Source organism: Natator depressus, chromosome 9 (genome assembly GCF_965152275.1).
Source record: "Natator depressus isolate rNatDep1 chromosome 9, rNatDep2.hap1, whole genome shotgun sequence".
Classification (NCBI taxonomy): Eukaryota; Metazoa; Chordata; order Testudines; family Cheloniidae; genus Natator; species Natator depressus.
Genome location: NC_134242.1, coordinates 32,654,583 through 32,675,369, shown reverse-complemented (window position 1 = coordinate 32,675,369; position 20,787 = coordinate 32,654,583). Strand labels below are relative to the sequence as shown.

Below are 20,787 nucleotides of genomic sequence, written 5' to 3'. Positions count from 1 at the left end.
TGAGAGCCTGAACTATACCTTGCTTCATGTTGCAAATGCATCTTTCTAGAGACATTACATCCAGAGCCTCTTCAATGGAAGTGTTGCTCACATAAGAAACACAAAAATTATCCCTTAATTATTCCTTGCAGTCATGTCTGCCATCCTGTCTCACAGCTGTGAATAACTACCTTCTGATGAGGGATTCTGGGATTGGAGGTACTCTAGTGTGTGACAGACAACCAGTGTGTTAAAAGCTCAGACCATTTGAGAAGTTACAACAATCTACAATATGTGACTAATGAGTTTGGAAAGATAGTCCTTGTCAGGGCAGCTGATCCCTTAAGGGGAGTTGGGCCCAGACTCATCTGTGATGACTCAGCTACCTCCCAGCTGAGACTGAAAAGCTATGGATTAGGTGATGATTATGAAAGCCAGCAAGCAGGCTATTTGAGAGACAGCTGTGGGGAGGTTCCTGAAAGAGTAGTTATAGGAAGCAGTTTCCCTAGAGCAGGGTAACTCCCAGGCAGAGAGTTGGAAGAAGAACTGAGGCAAGAGCTTCCAGGAGCAGGGAGGCTCTGGCAGGAAGCCCCTGGATTGGGGAGCAAGGGGGAAGAGGAGGGTTTCTGAATAATTCTCAGGCAGGTGTCCTGTACAGTGCAAACCTCGAGGGAACAGTAAGCCTCTGTAGAAAACTCTGGAGTTAGAGGCTGGAATGATTGATGTGCTGTGCTAGCTTTCTGTAGAAGTAATAAAGCTGAAGCCCTGGAGAAAAGGGCCTGAACCAGATTCTGGGTGTGGTGTCATTCCTTGTTCTGGGGAGGCAGGCCAGCAGCCTACTGACACCTTTGGTGTACTAAAGTCATTGCTCAACAAAGGCTTATGTTCTTCCTCTATCTATGCAAATAGAGACTTTTTTTTGTACATAAAGGATTTTTGCTTATGGTATAGTGCTGTAAAGATGTAGTCCTCACTCTGAACATATCACCAAACCCTTCCTTTATAAGTTTAGTCATCTCTTAGGCTTGCTACAATTCCTTCATTTCAGTGGAGATATATATATACACACACACTAATTTATATTCTTCTACTGTGCTCATTAAAAGTGTAAATGGTTTTCCCATTAACTGACATCCCTATGTCATTTTCTGTAAGAGAGCAAGAGAAATTGTGGTATGGTAAAAAGGTTTGGCTGCATCTCAGTAAAGTTACACCAATTTGGCTAAAGGTAAAGAGCTGGAGAGCCTCTAGACTGAAGTGACCACCTTGTGAAAAGAACTGGAATCATGCTGGGTGAAGCCACTACAACAAAAAGTGGATTGAGCCAGAAGGTACATGAGTTGATTGAAGCTAAGATCATAAATCCAAAGACATGCAACAGTGACAAAGCTACAAGGCAAAGCCACAACCACACCCCTGCCAAAAAAAAAAACCACCAAAGAGCTCTACCCCAAAGAAAAAGGAAGATAAAGGTTATTTTCACATATTGAATATCATCCATAAAATAGTGTGGCAGAAGAAAGAACAGAAGTGGGTGTTGCTAAGTGAGATACCATAAGCTGTGAGCAAAACAGTACAGTCTCTGTTTTTTGGAAACCCTAAAAGGGATCTGAACCTCAACAGAGAGATCCTTAACTTAGATGTGTGCAGCCAGGGAGACTCCTCTCCAGAAGACCAGGAGGCCACTACCACAGAAAAGTTTATTTGTTGTGAAATACCAGTTCTGTTGATAACACAGGAGGTGGCAAAGAGATTCTACCATCTAGGTACACAGGTGCCTGGTGTAAATTATGACATGCCATGGACTATGGATGACCACATGCATCCTATGGGCTACATACAACAGAGAGAACCTCAGATCCTGGTTACTTAATTTTTTCTGATGAAAATAAGGGTATTGTCAAGGACTGGTTGCCATGATAAGGATGTTGCCAAGCATACTGGTTGACTTCCTGGTAGCAGCTAAACAAAAAGTGCCTCCCTGTCTGGGGAACATGGCTAAATGATAAATTTGATCGAGTCTACATTTTGGATATAGATTGGCTCTTGAGGGGGAAGCTTTGTGATAGGATAGTCTGCCCTTTAAAGGCAGTTTTGCCTAGAGGTCAGCCCATCTATATATAGATATAAAGTGTGGGGTGTGTGTGTGTGTGTGTGTGTGTGTGTGTGTGTGTGTGTATGTATATATATATATATATATATATATATATATATATATATATATATATATATATGGGAGATATGGATAGAGAGGAAGCAATCCTCGGAATGAGTGGTGAGTGGGAGTAAATCCCATCACTGTCTCTTTAAGAGCCCAGGACCAGGAGCCTTTCAGAGAGGGTGGGGCAGAGCTCCCCTTTCCCCCAACAAATTGCGGATAAACTGGGGGAAGGGGACCAGCATAAAGATAGCCTCCTCCCTCATATCAGAGCAGACACTAGGAGATATCAGTAGGGAAAAGCTGATCTGTGGAGCACCTAGAGGGCTAATTAAGGGAAAGAGCCAGCTGAGGGAGAAGCTGGCAAAGGCCTTACAGTTGACTAACCCACAACTCAGCTCCAGGAAGAAGAACTGAGGGCTCCAGCTTAAGAAGGACCAGAAGATTTGATAAAAAGAACCCACTTTCAGAGACGAGAGCTGGGGAGGAACTTCAGTTTAAGGGGGGGGGGGGGGAGGAATACAGCACAGTTCCAAGTTAAGGACTCCTGCTTAAGGAAGCACAGAAAAGGAGGAATCTAAAGAAGGAATGGGGAAAGGTTCCAGAACAAAATAAGAGACTGTTTCCAGGCACAGGAAGAAAGACTATCTTGAAGGAAGGAACTAGCAGGACTGAGCCTGAGATGACAAATGTCCCCAGTTTATCTGAGTAAGGTCCTAGTTATGCTTATGACTGTTACTAATAAATTAGACCCTTGGAAGAGGGGGTGCTCTCTGACTAAAAAAGGTCTTTCTGGACTTGTTTATAAACCAAGGCAGGACCTGCCTGTGGTGCCATCCCTGACTGAAAGGTGGCATGCCTGGGTGACCTCTGTGCCATCCCACCACTGACAAAACATCTTCACATGCTGAATGATAGAACTTGCATGACAAAAATAGCCATTCGATCCGACGCTGCTCTCACTTTCATTGGTATAATTCTGTTAAAGACAATGGAGTTACACTAATGTGGAATAGAAATCAGGCCCACTGGACTACCATCTATCACTTGCCTCAGTATTAATTTGGAATAACTCCACTGACCTCCAACTGAGAGCAGAATCTTGCCTATTACGTCTAAAACTATAGAACAATAACATTAGTCTGACTGTGCAAGCTAACTAAAAAAACTAAGAAACTGTGCTTGCAAACTAAAAGAAAAATTGTTAAATGGTATTTCCCCACCTAAAATCACTTTATCAGAAGTTTAAAAAAAATCAAATGTTAAAATGACCCAAGAGCGATCTTCGCTTCTCTCGTGTTCTCAGCAAATAGACTTCCAGAAGACACTGACACTATTTAAAAGAATTTTCAAATATAAATATTGCTTACCAGCTGTCACGCCAAATGTAATGAAGAGGTAATGTACATTTGAGGCATAGGCACTCAATACCCAGCCTAGGGCATTCAAGATCCCGCCAATTATTGCTGTCTTGCGGCACCCACATGTGTTAATGAATAAACCAATGAAAGGACCTGTCACAGAACATGAAGAAGAATTTGCTAAAAGATTAGTGTAAAGCCCTTACTGTGAAACTTATTTAAAGTCTTAATTATCATTTTCAAACAAAATATGAAACAGTTTAATTGAAATTGTTAAATGCAATTAAAAGGATTATTTTTTCCTCTTAACCCCTTTAGGCCCTCAAAAATGTCATTCAGTTAATCCCTTTAGGCCCTTGGCTAATAACTCTGCCAATACCTAAATTCAAAGTTCTTTATTTCACCTGCAGTGGCTTATGATAGTGCAAACACTTAGTAGACCACAGAATCCTGTTCCTAAGTCCACTTCATGCTGCTTCTACCAAATTAGTGAAAAACGGTCAGCAAAGAATTCTCCCTCAGGAGTTTAATTCTCTGCTAGAGGAAAGTCCACAGTGATGGTGTAGCTGCTTCCCCGATCCAGCTATTCTCCCCAACCCCCGCTCCTCTGGGATGAGGGAACCGCAACTGCCTCCCTCTACCTGCAGTATTCCCCTCCCCACACACTGTAGTTTCAGGTGGAATGAAGATTCTAGCCACTGAATCTACATTCCTCAAGAGATTCATTAGGCAAGATGTGAGTTAAGCAGAAGACCAAGTAATTTGTCTGTTGCAATGTGAAAATGTCTGCTTCCCTGCTCTAAAGAAGGATTTCCTCAACTCAAGGACCACATTCACACTGGCTTTCTCTCTCCCAGAGGTGTCATGATCCAGCTGAAATGAAACATTTTATCCAGTACAGCTGAGAAACATTGTGCTGACTCAAAATGTGTGAAAATGAAGGCCATATCTTACAGAAAAGATCCACCCTTTAGTTTGATTTGTTGCTGTTTCACAGTCTCTGGAGCGGTGGAGATACTGTATTTAAGTAATTAATTAATTGATTTGATTTATTTACTGATCTATAAAATGTACTCTGTTATGACTTAGATACATGTACAGAATTTAATAACATAATTGGTCCATTCCCCATTAACTAAATTCTTGAGAAAAGATGGGTCTTGTTCCATGCTTAAAGATCAACAGATGGGCTCTTTTGGACAGCAAGGAAAATGAATTCTAAACTTTTGAGCCCTCTGGAACACCCTTTCAACAGCTCCCTGACACTTAAATCTAGGGCTTGCCAGCTATAACATGCCAGTATATCTCCAGTGCCAGTGCAGCACATTTGAGTAGCATAAGCCTACTCACAGGGATTTGTCCATGGTAAATCACAGAGCATAAATTAGCAACCAATCATATCAAGCTGATTCTGGACATTCTTGGAAGGATACATCCCTCAACACCTTGTAAATTTGGGAAACTTGTGAATGATATAATCCATTTCCCAGATGTTTCACTCTGAACTATCCTTGATCCTCGCATCAACTTTCAGAATTGTCAAGCATCACAACACCCAGCAAACTTAGTGAGGAGGCAGATGACAGTAGTCTATGAACCACTGCCAAATACCATGGGTGAAGGAACTCCACCATGTACAGTGAAAACAACATCCACAGTATAAGTCTTTTGTCACATTCAGGGGCATGCATATCTGTAGAATGTCTGCTATGTATTTAGTGTGCATGAACTAAGATTTGTATCTTGAGCAGGGGTTGATATTACTGCACATAAACATCCTGTTCCTCTGCTTATGAGATGTATGTTTTGCTTTTTCAATGTGATTCCTGCATTTGATTTAACAAAATTATGTCTTTATTCTTCCTAGGTACCTGAGTACCTAACAAAATTATAAGATTCTGCAGGATGTCAGAGTCTTTTAAATTGCTACTGTGTCTTCTAATATTGGTCCTAAACTGTTCATGTTAGTGAATCAGACTCAGTGGATGGCCCTGCACTGCTTGTCATGGATGCAGTGGTGGGGAAGGAGAGCTCAGTGGTTTGAGCATTGGCCTGCTAAACCCAAGGTTAGGAGTTCAATCCTTGAGGGGGTCATTTAGGGATCTGGGGCAAAAATTGGGGATTGGTCCTGTTTCTGTTTAATCTATCATGGCACTTTGTCCTGTTGATCCCATTTGATGCTGTTATTTAACCACCCTTATAAATGTTTCACAGAGCCTGTGACAGGTCCTACAGGATAATCTATTTACACTCAGGTGAAGGGGGGACAAATAAATGTGGTCTGTTTAACAGACAGAATATGGCACCTTATATCCCTGGGAGTGCAGACCTGGAAAGCCCTCTCACAGGCATTCATGCAACAGATAAATACACCTGGCATGTAGAGAAGGATTGGAATTGCTTCTGCAACCCTGTTGATCTAGATTAGCTTAGTCACTGTACAGATCTCTGAAAGCCAACATCTTGCCATATATATAATATAGCCTTTAAATAGCACAGAAAGCAGAATTCCCTGCACTGATTTAAGTATTAGTGATGGTATCAACTTTTGCTGAGGCAGGTGGTTTATCCCACCACTCAACTGAAAATAAGAGGCCTGTCTGTAAAACTCTGTCAAAGAAATATGTAAATAAGCACAGAGGATAAGTGGTTAAATGCTGCTCTGAGAGCTTTAGTGATTTTAATGATATTTTAACTATTATAAGCTTTTGTGACTTTGGAACTTACTTGTATCCCAAATTATCTTCATTGTTAATTATTAATGATTGACAATATTTCAGCTAAAAGATACTTTAGTTACTTGTTTGCCTTTCATTCTTGAAGACCTAAAATAAACTACAGTTTCTGAGTAATAGGAAGATACAGGGAAATGTGGACTGTCCTAGCATGATTCAAGATTTACCTTGCCCTCTGTGAGGTTTGGTCAAATCCTGCCCTGACTTGGACTCCTTGGCACCCCATTGAAGTAACTGAGATTGCACAAAGTTTAATCCTGTAGGATGTGTACACCTAACTCCAGCAATATTGACAGACATTTCACATAACATAGATTAGAGAATATACTCATTTTTCTGGGTTGAACTAAGACTTAATGGGACCCAGCTACACTAATATTTTGGGGTCTTTTAGGGACTCCTCCATCTTCCTCCAAGCCTCCCCTCTTCCAGGTGGGCTGTTCTTTCTAGTGGTACACACCTCAGACAGACTCTAAATATGATTCTATACAGACTTGCACCTTGTGCTATCATTTACACTTGTGTAAAATAGGTGTATAGCACAAAGTGGATATAAGACTTTGCGCTCACTTTGCACATATGTAAATGACAGCACAAAGCATCAGACAGTGAACAGTCAGTCCCTAATTCTGTTCCTCCCAGCCTTACCTCTTGACCTCCCAAGTAGACTCTAAGACAGACTCCAAGCTTTTTGGAGGGACTATTATTTTTCTCCCATTCCTGATGCAGCCCAGACCAACCCACCAGGTAGTTAGCTGGGACCACTCAGATGTATGTTACATGACTGCCTACTGCTCCTCCTCCTCGCCTCACTGTTGTTTCCCCCCAGCTTCACTGCTGCTCCCTGCCTCCCTCTGACTACATGGCTCACATGCCAGGGTATGTCTACAACTGCAAAGAAAAAACTTAGAGCCTTAGAGCCAAGGTCAGTTGACTTAGGCTTGCATGGCTTGGGCTGCAGGGCTAAGAGTAGCAGTGTAGACCTTAGAGATCAGCCTGGAGCCCAAGTTCCAGAAGGAGGGGCTTGGAGCCTGGACTCCAACCCCAGTGGGAATGTCTATTTTTAGCCCCACAGCCCAAATTAGTTGCTGTGGTAGACAAATGAATTTGGCCTGGTGACTTTAAAACTACAGTCCAAGAACACTATGGCCTACTCAGTTACCATATTTGAATAGTGCAAGAAAATACTTGCATGGGGGGAAATACTACATTAAACCTATACAGTTTTGCAATATAATTATATTGGAACGTACCTACGATCAATGTAATACCCATGCTAAGGGAGCTAACCCATGCAGTCAAGCCTCGACTTTGACTGAATTCTTCAAGCCATTCCATGTTAAGTATTCCAAGGGCCATTTGTGACCCCATGATGAGTATATGTACAAGGAAGGAAGAAAGGACAATCATCCAAGCCCATCCGCCATCAATGTTTGGATTAGGCTTAAGTGTCTTAGTCTTATCTTTTGAATCATCTTCAAAATCATATGCAATGTCTTCTTGAGTGGTGCACATTTTCCCCACAGTATTCTGAAACAAAAAAAAAATGCTTTCAGTATGCACAGAAAACAGGTACAGGTTTGTAATAGTTATTTGTTTTTATTTTTTAACAGTATAGATTAAACTAGTTCCCAAACCTATTTTCCAGCATTTGTTGGGGTTTCTGCATACAGGAACAGTATGAGGACCGCAGGGCAGTACTATTCAGCCACAAGCTTAACTACACTTCTACAAGTAAATAGGTAAGAGAGCCTCCAGCTAGAGCCGGTGAAAAAATGTTACACAAATATTTCTGAATTTGTTTTGCATTTTCAACATTTTGAAATGTCATAAAGTATCAACCAGCTCTATAGTTCCAAAAATGGGGGAGGGGGATTTTACAAACCTTTTTTTCAAAGTTTCTTGTTTGTTTGTTTTTAATTGAAATATTTTGAAAATTAACATTTTTGAACCTCTAATTTTTTTTTTTTACCACCTCTATGTACTGTTTTCCATGAGAAAATCTGTGGGATTATGATGTGCATCTCTCCCTTAGCCAGTCTCAGGATAGCCCTGCCTACTCTACTCCCCCACACACTCCTGGGTTTCATGAAGCAGGGACGGTGTTGCAGAGGTGAATGGTACCCCTTTCTCCCATGTGGAAGGGATGAGAGCCACATATGGAGGGCTTGGGGCACGATTTAGATCATGATTTTTTAAAAATGAAACTGTGTTATAACAAATTTGGACCATAGCCATATTTTCACTATTGCGTTTCAATGCAGATGTGTCCTTCATATGGTTTTTAGTAGTATAACAGCATTTCAATAAATTTAAATATAAAACGCATGGAAAACCATACACTCTGTGTGTGTGTGTGTGTGTGTGTGTGTGTTGCTTGTGTCTTTCTGGTTTTTGTACTTACCTATGTGATGTATGTGTGTTGACTATAATTTGCCTTGTTTGTCACTTTGGCCCAGATCCACAAGTAGAAGTTTGGAGCCTAAATACCTTTGTGGATCTGGGCCTATATGTTTCTGCTTTAACTTTACTCAGGTAAGACTGGAAATGTGTAGCCTTCATGGATTGTGACTGTGGTCCCATAATAGGACAAGTGTCATCTATATATGATGCAGCATCTTCTGCTCTCCCAGTAAACTTGGATTATGTGTTTTTGTGTTCAAAATTATAAAGCTTTTAATGAAAAGGAAATAATAAAAGATAAATCAGATTACCATTCTTTCTGCAGCGAAAACCAATTGTAATCTTGGGATTTATTATTTTTACTATTGGTGGGACAAGGGTGAAAGAAGAAAATAATGAAAAAATATTTAGATTCCGTGATCTTCGAGATGTTTTGCTTACATAAATTATAGAGCAGGGGCCTGATCTTACCTTCCTTGCACAACTCAAGCTCCCATTAAAGTCAGTATGATATATTGTTAGGCTTTCAGTTATGCTGGTGTAAATCCATAGTAACTCCACTGAGATCAGTCAGTTACTCCAAATTTATGTCAATGTAAATCAGAATCTAGCACAGTGGGAAGGTTTGGGTGCATATGGTATGGAGGACTGGGTCTCAGATAAATTAAATGGACTTTTGGTTTGGTAGTCCCCACAAATGAAGAGCACAACCCAGAAATAATAAAAATAATTTCAAGTGACTCCACAGGCAATTTTTAACTGGACGAGTCAAGATGCCGAGCCAACTCTCCATTTATCCTGTGATGTATTGAAATGTTACAATACTGTGGAGTACCACAGAGGTTTCCATGGAGACTGGGAACTTTAGTGGTACAAGTTACCAGATAAGGTGTGTTTTTTCTCTTTCCATGAAGAAATGGAAACAGGAGGTGGCTTCAAAAACAGACAAAAGAAAATATATTAGAAACAGTGAAACAATTTCTGGTGGTCTTCTATGTACCACATTTAATAGTATAATATGGTTCTTGAAACAATAGCTATTTTGAAGAGATTAAATGCATAACTTAAAAGTATATGTGTGATGTTTTTCAATAAATAAGAGACCTTGTTCATCACTAACAAAATCCAGTTCTTATAGAATTCAAATGATAAATTAAATTCAATGGAGCAAATGTTGCCTTCTAGTACATCTCAGTGACAGTCTCACACAAACAATAATCAACACAGAAACAACAATAAACAGACATAATAATAGGCAAGGCACAAACAAGACAAAGCCCACAGAATGGTGACGTCGGTAAGGCTATATAGGTATAAAGGAGGACAGAATTTGGCCCACTAGATAAAATTCTGCTCTGATTCACAGTGGTATAAATCAGAGTAATTCCACCAAAATAAGCGAAGTTACTCTGGATTTACACTGGTGTAAATTAAAGGAAAATTGGGTCCAAAACATCTAAATTCATTAAACCAAAGAGTAGTGTCCAACTGATTCTGAACTTGTACAGTGTCTCCTTAATGCCAAAAAATAAGAATCAACAAATAAAATTAATGGGTCATAGGCAAATATGATAGGATAAGATACTATAATGAAGCAGTGCTCATGGCAACCAAATATTACAGTAGTATTAGGAGCAGGACTGGCCTTAGGCATTTTGCTGCTCAGAGCAAACTTCAATATGTATACTGTGCTCCTTCCCTCAGGCCATGATATTTTACAAAAATAAATAAATAAAAATCTATAAAGTAAGAGCAGTGAGTTTTGTTGTTGTATGTCACCTCCCATTTCTAAAAACAATTGAGAAGCTGGACTGAGTGTAATGTGAGTAGGCAGTAACCATTTTTAGCAGGGTACACTTGGAAGTCTACTGTAACACAGCAAAATGTGTGGTACCCACTTAAATCATCTACATGAACAGTTATCAAAACTACAGGATAAAGTAGAGTGGTTCTCCATCCAATGGATTTTAGGAAGAGCACTGGAAAAGGGCTTCTCTGTGCCAACTTATAGCAATCTGACAACCTAGGAAAAATGTAGTTGTCCTGGGACTAAACTGTTTTCTATAGTGACTGGGAAGAACTGTTGAAACTTTATAGACTTCATCTATTAAATTTTATTTCCAAATCAGTAAGAAGTAGGATGACCAGATGTCCCATTTTTGGGGACTTTTTCTTATATAGATGCTTATTACCCCCCACCTCCTATCCTGTTTTTTCACAGTTGCTATCCGGTAAACCTAGTAAGAAGTTTTTGAAGAAAGTGTAAGTGCCCACTGCCAAAAGATTATGTCAATATCAGGGCTCTTTCTGGGTTAAATTCTGTTTTCAAATATAGCAGTTTGCAGGTCAGTGACATCACTCAAGATTTTACACTCGGGAAGCCGAGAGCATAATTTGACCAGTATATATTTCTTTTAAACAACCAGGTAAAGACTGCCAGGGGTTGAAAGAGGGATCTCACCCACTTTTTAAGATGTGCAGGAGGGAAGCCCATTCTGATGCACGTTAAAAGTTCCACAAAGATTTACAAGAGAGAAATTATCTCCTGTGAATTTCCTAAAGTGCCCAGTGTGAAAGTAGAATGAATTATATTGAAATTATAATTCATTAAAGAAATGCTGCTTGGAGGATTTGTTGAAATATAGTTGTCAGGAAGAGAAACATTAAGGAGTGTGAGACAATGGGTCCTCAAACTAATTAACTTAGAGCTCAGACTGAGCTAGGAGATTGGTAAACGTTAGTATGCAAATAAGATATGTATGTATATTTGTTAGTTTCTTCTTCCTTTTGTCTCTTATGTTAAATTGGCTTTCCCTTATCTGTTTAAATAAGTTAGCTTGAGCTTTGGCAGGAGGCTCACACATATCTGGGTGCATTGCTAATAAACAGAGTGGTCTGACAAATTTGTGAGTCTTGAATCTGACGTTGACACCAGGAAAGAGGCTATCCAAACACTTCCAGATTATGGCATTTACACATGCTATTGCCAATTATTTGCAAGCCAGCAGAACTTCAAAGTTGTCAAAAGCAAAACTTCTTTTTATGTCTTGCCTCTACATAAAAAATTCCATATACAAACTATATTAAGCAGATTAAGTAATCAAAAAAAAATGCAGACATCAAGGTTACAGTATTCAGCCCTACCTTAACTCTGATCCCTTTTACATATGCATCATGATACAAGGTTAGTTCCTCGGGTGTTGTAAGTGGAGCTAAGAGTGGTTTACATTAACAGAAGATTTGGCCACTGACTTTAATGATGTGATCATTTACTTCTTGCAGTACACGTGTAGCTTCTTGCAATGCACCGTACTAGTGTGTGTGCCAGTCAGCTTATATGAAAAATACACAGAAAGCTGTACTTGCACAGTATACTATAGATTAAGTATAACAAAACAATAGTAAAAAATTGCTTGCATACATAAGCTGTCTAATTTTGTAGCTCAGTTACCTTCATAGTTAACTGTCTCACCGGCTGCACTGCAACTAAGGAACACAGGGACATGTCTGTGTTCAGCTGAGGTAACTGCACAGTGAAATGCCTCATTCACGGAATTATGCGTAAAGAAGGTTGCGCTGCTAGTTGAAAGACAAATGTAAAGTACATGGCTGCTGATTATGGGTTCCGTTAGACTCTCACTAGTCCTCACCAGGCCACACAGGGGAGTAGGAAGGAATAAAGACCACTACATGCATGAGAACAGGGACTCCATACTTCCCCCCACAATCAAATGGTCTGGAGGAATTGGGGAATGCCATAGCTGTGCTCCACTACACACCAGCAGAAATGGTCAGGCACCAGCAGATGTGCCCTGAAAAGGAGTGAAGTGACTTAATACCCACTTGTCTTCAAAGCAACAGGGAAAGAGGACAGGGATTGTGCCTCTGAGTTACAGTTCCTTCCTGGAGTTCTTCCTGGGTGGTAAAGATACACACCACCCTTTACAAAGGCCCAGTGAGCCTAAAGGCTCAGATTATCCCTATATTAAAATTCATTGGGCCAGATCCTCAACTGATGTAAATCAGTGTAGCTCCATTTATGCTGCTTTACATCAGCTGAGGATCTGACCCATACACAAGAGAGAAGAGAACTAATTGTATACGAAGTCTAAGTCAATAAAGATCTACTGAATGATTATGGTAATGAAAATAATGAGGGATACAAGAATGGGAAAAAATGCAATATATTACACCGTTTGTCTAAGATTGTAGAAAATAATGTTTGATTGACATTATAATCTATTGTTTCAGAAATAATATGTCATCATGTCACTAAAGATTGCCCATAAGTGTGAATCTGTGAAGTTTGAATATGGAACCCTAGTTTTTGTATTTCCTGATCTCAAGTGCTTAACTGTGCAGCTTTTCCATAGATTTTGTATGGAATCCACAAAGTAATATTAATGGCCTAAATTTCAAAAATAAAGAGTAATTTTCAGTGCCTCAAGTTTTGAGTGCACAGTTTGAAACACCTTAAAGGGCCTGGTTTTCAGAAATGCTCAGTACCTACTCTCTCACAATCAAGCCCTATAAACTGTCTCAGATTGCCCAAAGATTGAGGCACCCCAAACCACTAGTCATTGAAAATGTAGTCTTGATTTAGCTATATGGGGGTTATATATTCACTGAACATTATATCAAACTTCCTAAATACTGATACTGTACATAGTCATTTTTTTCTTTTTTGACAGGAATGAATGTTGTGTATTTTTTAAATAATTTAAAACAAAAATGACCTGAAACAGTAACATTTTTTTCAGTGGGACTTATGTCCAGCAATGATACTCATCCTATTTACAATAGCAAAGAAACTGCTCACTTGACAACAGTAAGGATGGCCCCAAACAAATAAACTGATATAACAAAGTGATCTGAGTTAGTGCCAGACTTGCAACAACATCCATTTTACCCTGTATGAACTGGATTCTGTCTCATTTTTATATTTAGTCCAGAATCTTTATGTAAATACACCCACAAGCAGGAAAGGTCACTTGCAATACTTGTGCAAACTCTCAAATGATAAACAGAGCTGGGATTGGACATTTGGCTGCTCTCCTCACTCATGACTCACTCAGCACACCCCTGACCTATTGCTTTGCATTGTGGATGTATTTAAGTAGAATGTAGTACCTTAGAAGTCAGAAAAGCAGAGGACACTCTTTGCAACTGCAAAATCGTAAAGAAATTATAGCAAAAGTTCCAACAGCTTATATGCAAAGCCATACATATTTCCCACAACCAAACAAGATTGTGAGCTCCTCAGTCACAACAACAAAGCATGATACCCCCACCCTGACTCCCTTCACCTGTGACTGGGTTTGGATGTGGGAGTAGCTTCTAAGAGCCAGTTTGTCAGAAGAGCTCAGAATCAGATTTCAAATGTTCAGCACCCATAAGGGGTGCCAAATTTTCGAAAGAGCTCAGCTCCCATTTAGACACATTAATAAGAACCAGATTTTTTAAAGTGCTCAGGACCTAGCAACTCCCTCTGTAAAACAAGGCTAGATTTTCAAAGGCTCCTCATCCAGTGTGCACCCAACATAGCAGTTTCATCTACTAGATAAGACCCATTAAGTCTAATGGGATTTCTGCATGCAGGACTGTTAGGAGTCTGCCTATCTCACTTAACTAATTGAGGAGAATGAGAAGCAACTTTTGCATGATGTTAACTGCCTTCTCAGGTGAATTAATAGTTTAATAAATATTAATGCCAGAAAGAACTATTATCATAATCTATTCTGACCTCATGTATAACTCAAGCCATAGATTTCATCCAGTGATTCCTGCATCTAGCACAACTTGTGGTTGAACTGGAGCATATATTTTTGAAATACATCCAGTCTTGATGTATACTTTACTTTAAAGAGTATAAGTGATGGAGAATTTACCATATCCCCAGGTAACCTGTTCCAGTGGTTGATTATCTTTCATGTTAAAAGTATAGAATATTGCACTTTTATGGCAACTTTCATCAAAGAACTCTAATTGTTTTACAAATAGTAATGAATTTGGCCTCACAACACCCCTGCTGTGTACCCTAAATAGTAATATCCCCATTTTACCAAGGCACAGAAAAGTTAAGGGCAACATTTACAAAGTGGCCTCCAATTTTGGGTGCTTTAATTTTTGGTTGCCGAGCTTGAAACACATTTAGCCTGATTCTCAGGTTAACACCTCACTGACTTCAGTGGAATTGAGAATATTCAGCACTTAGATGAATCATGCCTGTCTTCACTTGCACAGTCAAACATGAAGGCAATCTAGTGTGGAGACTTCTTTTGAAAATGTTGGGCTAAGTGAGTTGGCCACAGTCATGCAGGAAGTCTGTGGCAGAATCAGAACAAGAACACAAGTCTCCGTGCTCTTAGTCCTGTGCCTCAACTACAACGCTATCTTTCTTGCTCTCTGGCTATTTTTCTCACTCTTTGATGTTGTTATAGGATCTGTATGATGGATCTTGTTCCTGATGTTATTCTCTCCCTAGGAGCATGTAACATGGTTATTAGGGGAAGCAGAATATGGAACTAAGATCTGAGAACAGATTTGTTTTCCCTCCCATTGGACTCCAGTAAAGGAGAGCCTTACATCTAATGAAATGCTTGTTGTGGAAATGGTTTTAGAAAATATTCCTGGAGATGGATGTTTTTTCCAGATTGTACATGTGGGGTTTCCAGGATTCAGATCGTATGTCCCCCCCAAATTTAAATCAGGACCATTGACTCAGAAAGTAATACCACGTAGTACGCTTTTCTCAGAACTTGAGCCTCCGCAGACAGACACACAGACAGAGGCTGGCAGACCCCAGAGATCACTGAATGCAAAGGGGTTAACGCTTGCCCCTGAGTGTGGGGGAAAGGAGGGAAATAACAGGAAACGGAGTAAGCTGCTCCTTCGCTGTCAGCGGGAGAGCGTTCCGGTGGCGGAGGGGAGATGCCTCCAGCTGTGATGATGCTTCCGGGCAGGTTACCAGCCCTGCAGCCTCCCTCTGCCTGACGGTAGCACAAAGAATGACCGCTAGTTACCCCGCTGCTGCTGCAGCGCTTCTCGCCCGGAGCCACAGACAAAGCGGTGCCGCCTCCCCACGCAGCTGAGCTGAGCTCCCTTCCCGGAACCTCCCTCTCTCCCGGTGCGGCTCCGTGACACGGATCCTGCCCCTTCGCCATGTCTCGGTGCCATTCAGCCCCTGTGATCCACGCTGCCTCTAGAGCAGCCTCCCCTGGAGCGCGCCGTCCCAGCCATACTCACCGCTCCGGGCCCGAGCCAGCCCTGCCGCCCGCAGGGCTTTAGTCCTGGCTCTCGCCGAAACTTGCAGCTTTCCTCCAAGCCCCTGGCTTTGTTGCCGTCCTGCCTATCATCCTCAGCCCAGGCTCCGCTCAACCTCCCCCTGCTAGCCAGCCGGTTCCCTCCCCTTGGCCCGGAGGGGTGCTGGACTGGGGCTTATTTTTGGGAGGAGGCTGCGGCCGATCGCTGCCCTTTTGCCCCCAGAACAGCTCGTCTTCTGCATGATCTTGTATCCATTCAGGGCAATTTCAGATCTACACGCTCTCTCATGTGCCAATGATACCGGCTAATTCTGGTTTGGGGAAAGAGATTTGCAGTCCTCTCACATGCACACTCTTGTGGTCGGATGAAGTTTATCGCTGCACAGGTTATTACTGGAAATTTACATCTAGCTCTGAGTTACAAGAGGTAATCCAATAAAAGCAGCTAGTAATCAAGTTTTTAATGGCAATTCAGTTTCACTAGGCTGTGTAACCCTCCCTGTGGCTGTGGTAGAGCACACATTTTCCAGCCACCCCAGGAGTAAGGCTTGCAGGATTGGCAAAATGCAGTGTGCTGAAAAATATTCCTTCATGGGGAGAATGAGTTAAATGTACCCCTGAGTTTTCAAAGCACCACACAGAGTCTCACCTGTCCAGCTGTCCAAATGTGGCATTTAATGAGGCATTCTTGAGAGTGAATTTACCAAGGAGGATACTGTCATGTTATTCTGTTCTATAGGTTCTGATAACATGCTCCTCATGGTAGTAGTTGAGTATTTTCCAGCAGTGCATTAAACAAGGGGACTAACATCTGTCACCTGTTTGTTCTCTCATCCTCTGGACCAGGGGAGAAGGGCGTGCAGTAGAGTGTTTTGGTTTGGAATCATTTTATTTTCATATATATTGCTAGATGTTTCTGTTAGGTAAGGCAAGGTCAAAGAAATGTGCATGGCACTTACAACAGAAGATGATGAGGTTTGCGATGGTCCTTAGTTCATTTGGGATTTCCTTCTACAGTCTTGGGCTGGCCCCTGATCTTCTGGCCAGACAAGCTTTACCCTTATTGTAGAAAGTTCCGTTGTGCTAGAGGAGTGAAGTTGTCAGCCGGGGTCTTTATCCTGGAGCCTTATGCGGTCTTTTAGATATGTTGGGCCTAGGCCCTGGAATGCCTTGAAGATAAGGACTGAGACCTTGAACTTGATTCAGTAGTCTATGGGAAGCCAGCACAAAGAGAAGATGATAGGTCTGAAGTTTGCGGTAGCCAGCGTTACTAAGATGTGCTTCAGCATTCTGTACCAGTTGGAGTTTCCTAAGAGCAGAAGTTTTCATGCCCGGGTCTATTGTATGGCTGTAATCCAGCCGAGAGGTGACGAAGGCATGAATAACTGAGGCCAGGTCAACGTTCGTCAGGATGGCCATGGTCTTGCAATGTTAATTGGCCAAGTAAGGCATTGAAATGTTGCAGTATAAGATGAAAAAATGATGTGAGCGGTTTATTTTAATTGTATTTGTTTTCCTGGGGTTCAAATTAATATTTATTATCTAAAAAAATTTTAAGTGGATGTAGTGCTTGTGAAACATACCCGATTGGCAATCTAGGAAAGGGAAGTCTTCCCTTTATCTACAAAATAGGTTCAGCAAGAGCAGCCAGCAGGGAAAGCTTACCCACACCTCCTCAACAATGTTCGCACAAGAGAGGCCTGTGGAGAGCAATGTCACCTTTATATCCAAGTGGCCCTTGACCCCTCTGCTGACTATCAGTTGTTCTGTGATTAAACATTTTAACAAGACTATCTAGAGTTATAATAGTTCATGATAACACAAATTTTATTGGGGATATTAAACTTTCTGCTTCAGAGCATAACCCAGTCTCTAATGATTAGAGATCAGAATGAAACCTAATATTGGGGCAGATTATGGCTGAGCAATATATATAGATATAGATATGCTGAGTGGTATGGCTTCCTCTAGAAGTTGCAGGGTTCTTACACTTTTCTTTGAAGCATCTGATACTGTCACTGTTGTAGATAGGATACTGAACTAGATGGACCTTAGGTCTAATCCAGTGTGACAATTCCTGTGGGTTTTTTTTTTGATTGGTTTTTAGCTAAATATAAAACCCAGAGGGGAGGGGAGGCAGCTCATTGTGGTGAAAAGAAGATACAAATAAAGAGGAAAGAAAAATGGAACAGGAGAGGAGTAATCCAGAGAATTCAGCAGAAGGAAACATGTACAGCAGATGAGTAATCTTTATTTTCCTCCCTGTCCAGAGACAGGAGATGTTGGTAGTGTACAGCTGTGGCTCACTGAGTAAATGTCAAAGAACAGAGATAATAGGTCAGATTCTGAGTTGCAGTCTGGCCCCTTTTAGCTGCCGTAGCAATGTAAATAGGTCAGAAAACAGTCCTATTTCCCATGCTGGGAATTTCCCCAGAGTGAGGGAGACCCCAGTTGCATAGAGCTGAAAGAACCCAATAGCCCTCAGTGTCTCCTGGAAGTGGGAGGGGGTATGGCCGGAGTGCTTCTGCTATTATTGTGATCCCCAACTGGCAGATGGCTAGGTAAGTACAATTGGCCTTGAAATCAGGGAGCTGCAGCTGCCACCTTTGTGGTCCTGCTCTCAGCTCCACACAACTGGGGAAAGCTGGGAAACTTGCTCAAGTCATTGAGTCTTTTGTGTGCCATTCTTTCTGATGCCTCCATATCTGCAATGCATATAAAACTAACACGCATAGTCTTTTCTGGCTGATCAGATGCAGGTTCTAGAGGAGGAAGATGTGACAAAACATCAGCCACATTACTTTCTCCTCTAATGTGTTCAATGGTAAAATCATATCGTGGAATTTTCCATCCTTGGCAGTGGATTCTATGTAGAATCAGAATAGATTTGTTAGGTTTTAGCATGTGAATTATACGGTTATGATCAGTCATTAGAATGTGGATTTAGGAAGGGAAGGAGTAGTGTTGACACACTACTTGACACGCATTTGCAATGAGACAGAAGTTTGAAAGAATGATAAATGGAGGGTGTAACTGCTATGTAGCATCTATTGATCTTGAGAAAGCATATGACTTGGTTCCACCGAGCTGGTGTTTGGAGTATTGGAATGGATGGGAGGGAGACTTCAAGAAGTAGAGATGATAGAGGAGCTATAGCAAGGGTCAACAGGTAAAGTGGTAACAATACATAGAATTTCCGAGTTTTGAGATGATGGTGGGATTGAGACAAGGCAGTATACTAAATCCACTTCTCTTCTTCCTACTTATGAAGTTAATTAGTAGGAGAACCAAGCCTGAGGAGACAAAGAGAAAACGAATGTATGCTGACAATTTGGCCCTTTTGGATGACAGTAAGGAGGAAGTGGTGAATATGGTATCAGAGTGGGCATCTGTGTTTGAAGGCCAAGTTTTGAAGGTAAACACAAAGAAAACTGAAGTTATGCAAGTAGGAAAGGTGGAAGAAAAGCTGTTGATTGATGTTTCAGGAGAGAAGCAGAATCAGAAGAAAGAATTTGTACTTGGGAAGTACACTTAGTGCCATCTGAGAGAGATCTGGATAACTGAAGAGGAGAAGCCAATGTGCATGGATGGCAATGAAAAAAGTGGCAGGAGTACTGTGGGAATGGCAAGTAAGTAACAAACTGAAAGGAAAAGTGCATGCTACGTGTGTTTGTCCCTGCCTGCTCTATGATTTAGAAACAGTGGCTCTCATGGAGATGGAAGAAAAGGAGATACAGGTTGTAGAAAATAATATATTGAGGAGAATGACAGGCAAGAGGAGGGTGGACAGTGTGCATGGAAAAAGTTGGGGGAAGATGAACTTGGGATTCTCACTGATAGATAGTCCAGAGAGTGCACATTTGAGGTGGGCTGGACATGTGGAAAATACATGAAGAACAACCAGCATAGGAAGAACTGGACAGCAAGAAAGGACATGGGGGATAGAGGATACAATGGAAAGACACTGTCAAGAGAAGTTTGAAGAGGAAGGGACTGGAACTCCAAGACCTGTGCACCCGTGCTATGGATTAAAAGGAGTGGCAAATAACCATGGGCACCTGTGACCCCATGTAAATGGGAAAAGGAGTTGAGAACTAAATTGAATCAGTCATTAGAATAAATGTATGTCCCTAGAGGTACATGTGAAAATATTCTATAGCCCACACAGAGCCAAAGGCTGTTTTGTGCTTATTGGCAAGCAACTGCATATACCAATGATTTTTTGATCTATTATTATGTATTTAGAGCAGAACTGCACATAAATCCACAAGGCTATCATCAGCTACTACAAATGTTGGTGAATCCAGTTATGCTCCACATAGTTCTTTGGTTAAAGCACTTCTTAGCTCCCAAGAAGCTGATTCTTTTTTAGAATTGCACTCTCACTCAATATCTTTCCTGATTTCAGAACAGCTCTGCTGACTAATGTTTATATACTTTGGAATAAACTTCATAAGGAAGCCACAAATTCCCAGAATTTAAGGCATTAATTACATATTCTCCAGCCTTGGAGCCTTAAGAACAGTTTCCAATTTCTTTTGATCAGTCTAAACACCATCTGAGGAGAAATAGGAGTCTGAATATATTTATTTCTGTCCAATTTTAATCCTCTTATGAAATCAATCAAAAATTTTCTCCTTCTCCTTCTAGCTCCTCTGCATTAGCAGCAAAACCAACAACATCTGTATTCCAAACAGTACCAGGTCATCTGCAAAGTACTGGATACATAGCTTTTTGGTAAACCTGAGGCGCATAAGAAAGACCAAAAAGAAAGTTGGAAGATCTGTACTAACTACAGGGAGTTTCAAAGTCATCATATTCCTGGATTCAGTTAAAGATGTTTATTAAATTTAGCCTTAAGCTCAGCAAAATCTTTTGAGCCTTATATA

General features: G+C 40.9%; 1 protein-coding gene and 1 long non-coding RNA gene across 2 annotated transcripts in view; one reads left to right on the top strand and one right to left on the bottom strand.

Annotated features, from left to right (window-relative positions):
- SLC16A14 (solute carrier family 16 member 14) overlaps window positions 1-16,250 on the bottom strand; it is a 26,909-nt gene extending 10,659 nt beyond the window's left edge. The window contains exons 1-3 of the mRNA XM_074963853.1: window positions 15,882-16,250; window positions 7,487-7,763; window positions 3,508-3,651 (exon numbers count right to left, since the gene is read on the bottom strand). Coding sequence (XP_074819954.1) covers window positions 3,508-3,651; window positions 7,487-7,748 — 406 coding nt within the window. The 5' untranslated portion in view covers window positions 7,749-7,763; window positions 15,882-16,250. The remainder of the gene's footprint in view (window positions 1-3,507; window positions 3,652-7,486; window positions 7,764-15,881) is intronic.
- Window positions 16,138-20,787, top strand: LOC141993976 (uncharacterized). The gene is made up of 3 exons (XR_012640984.1): window positions 16,138-16,325; window positions 19,384-19,527; window positions 20,549-20,787. It is a non-coding gene; the product is annotated as an uncharacterized LOC141993976 (long non-coding RNA).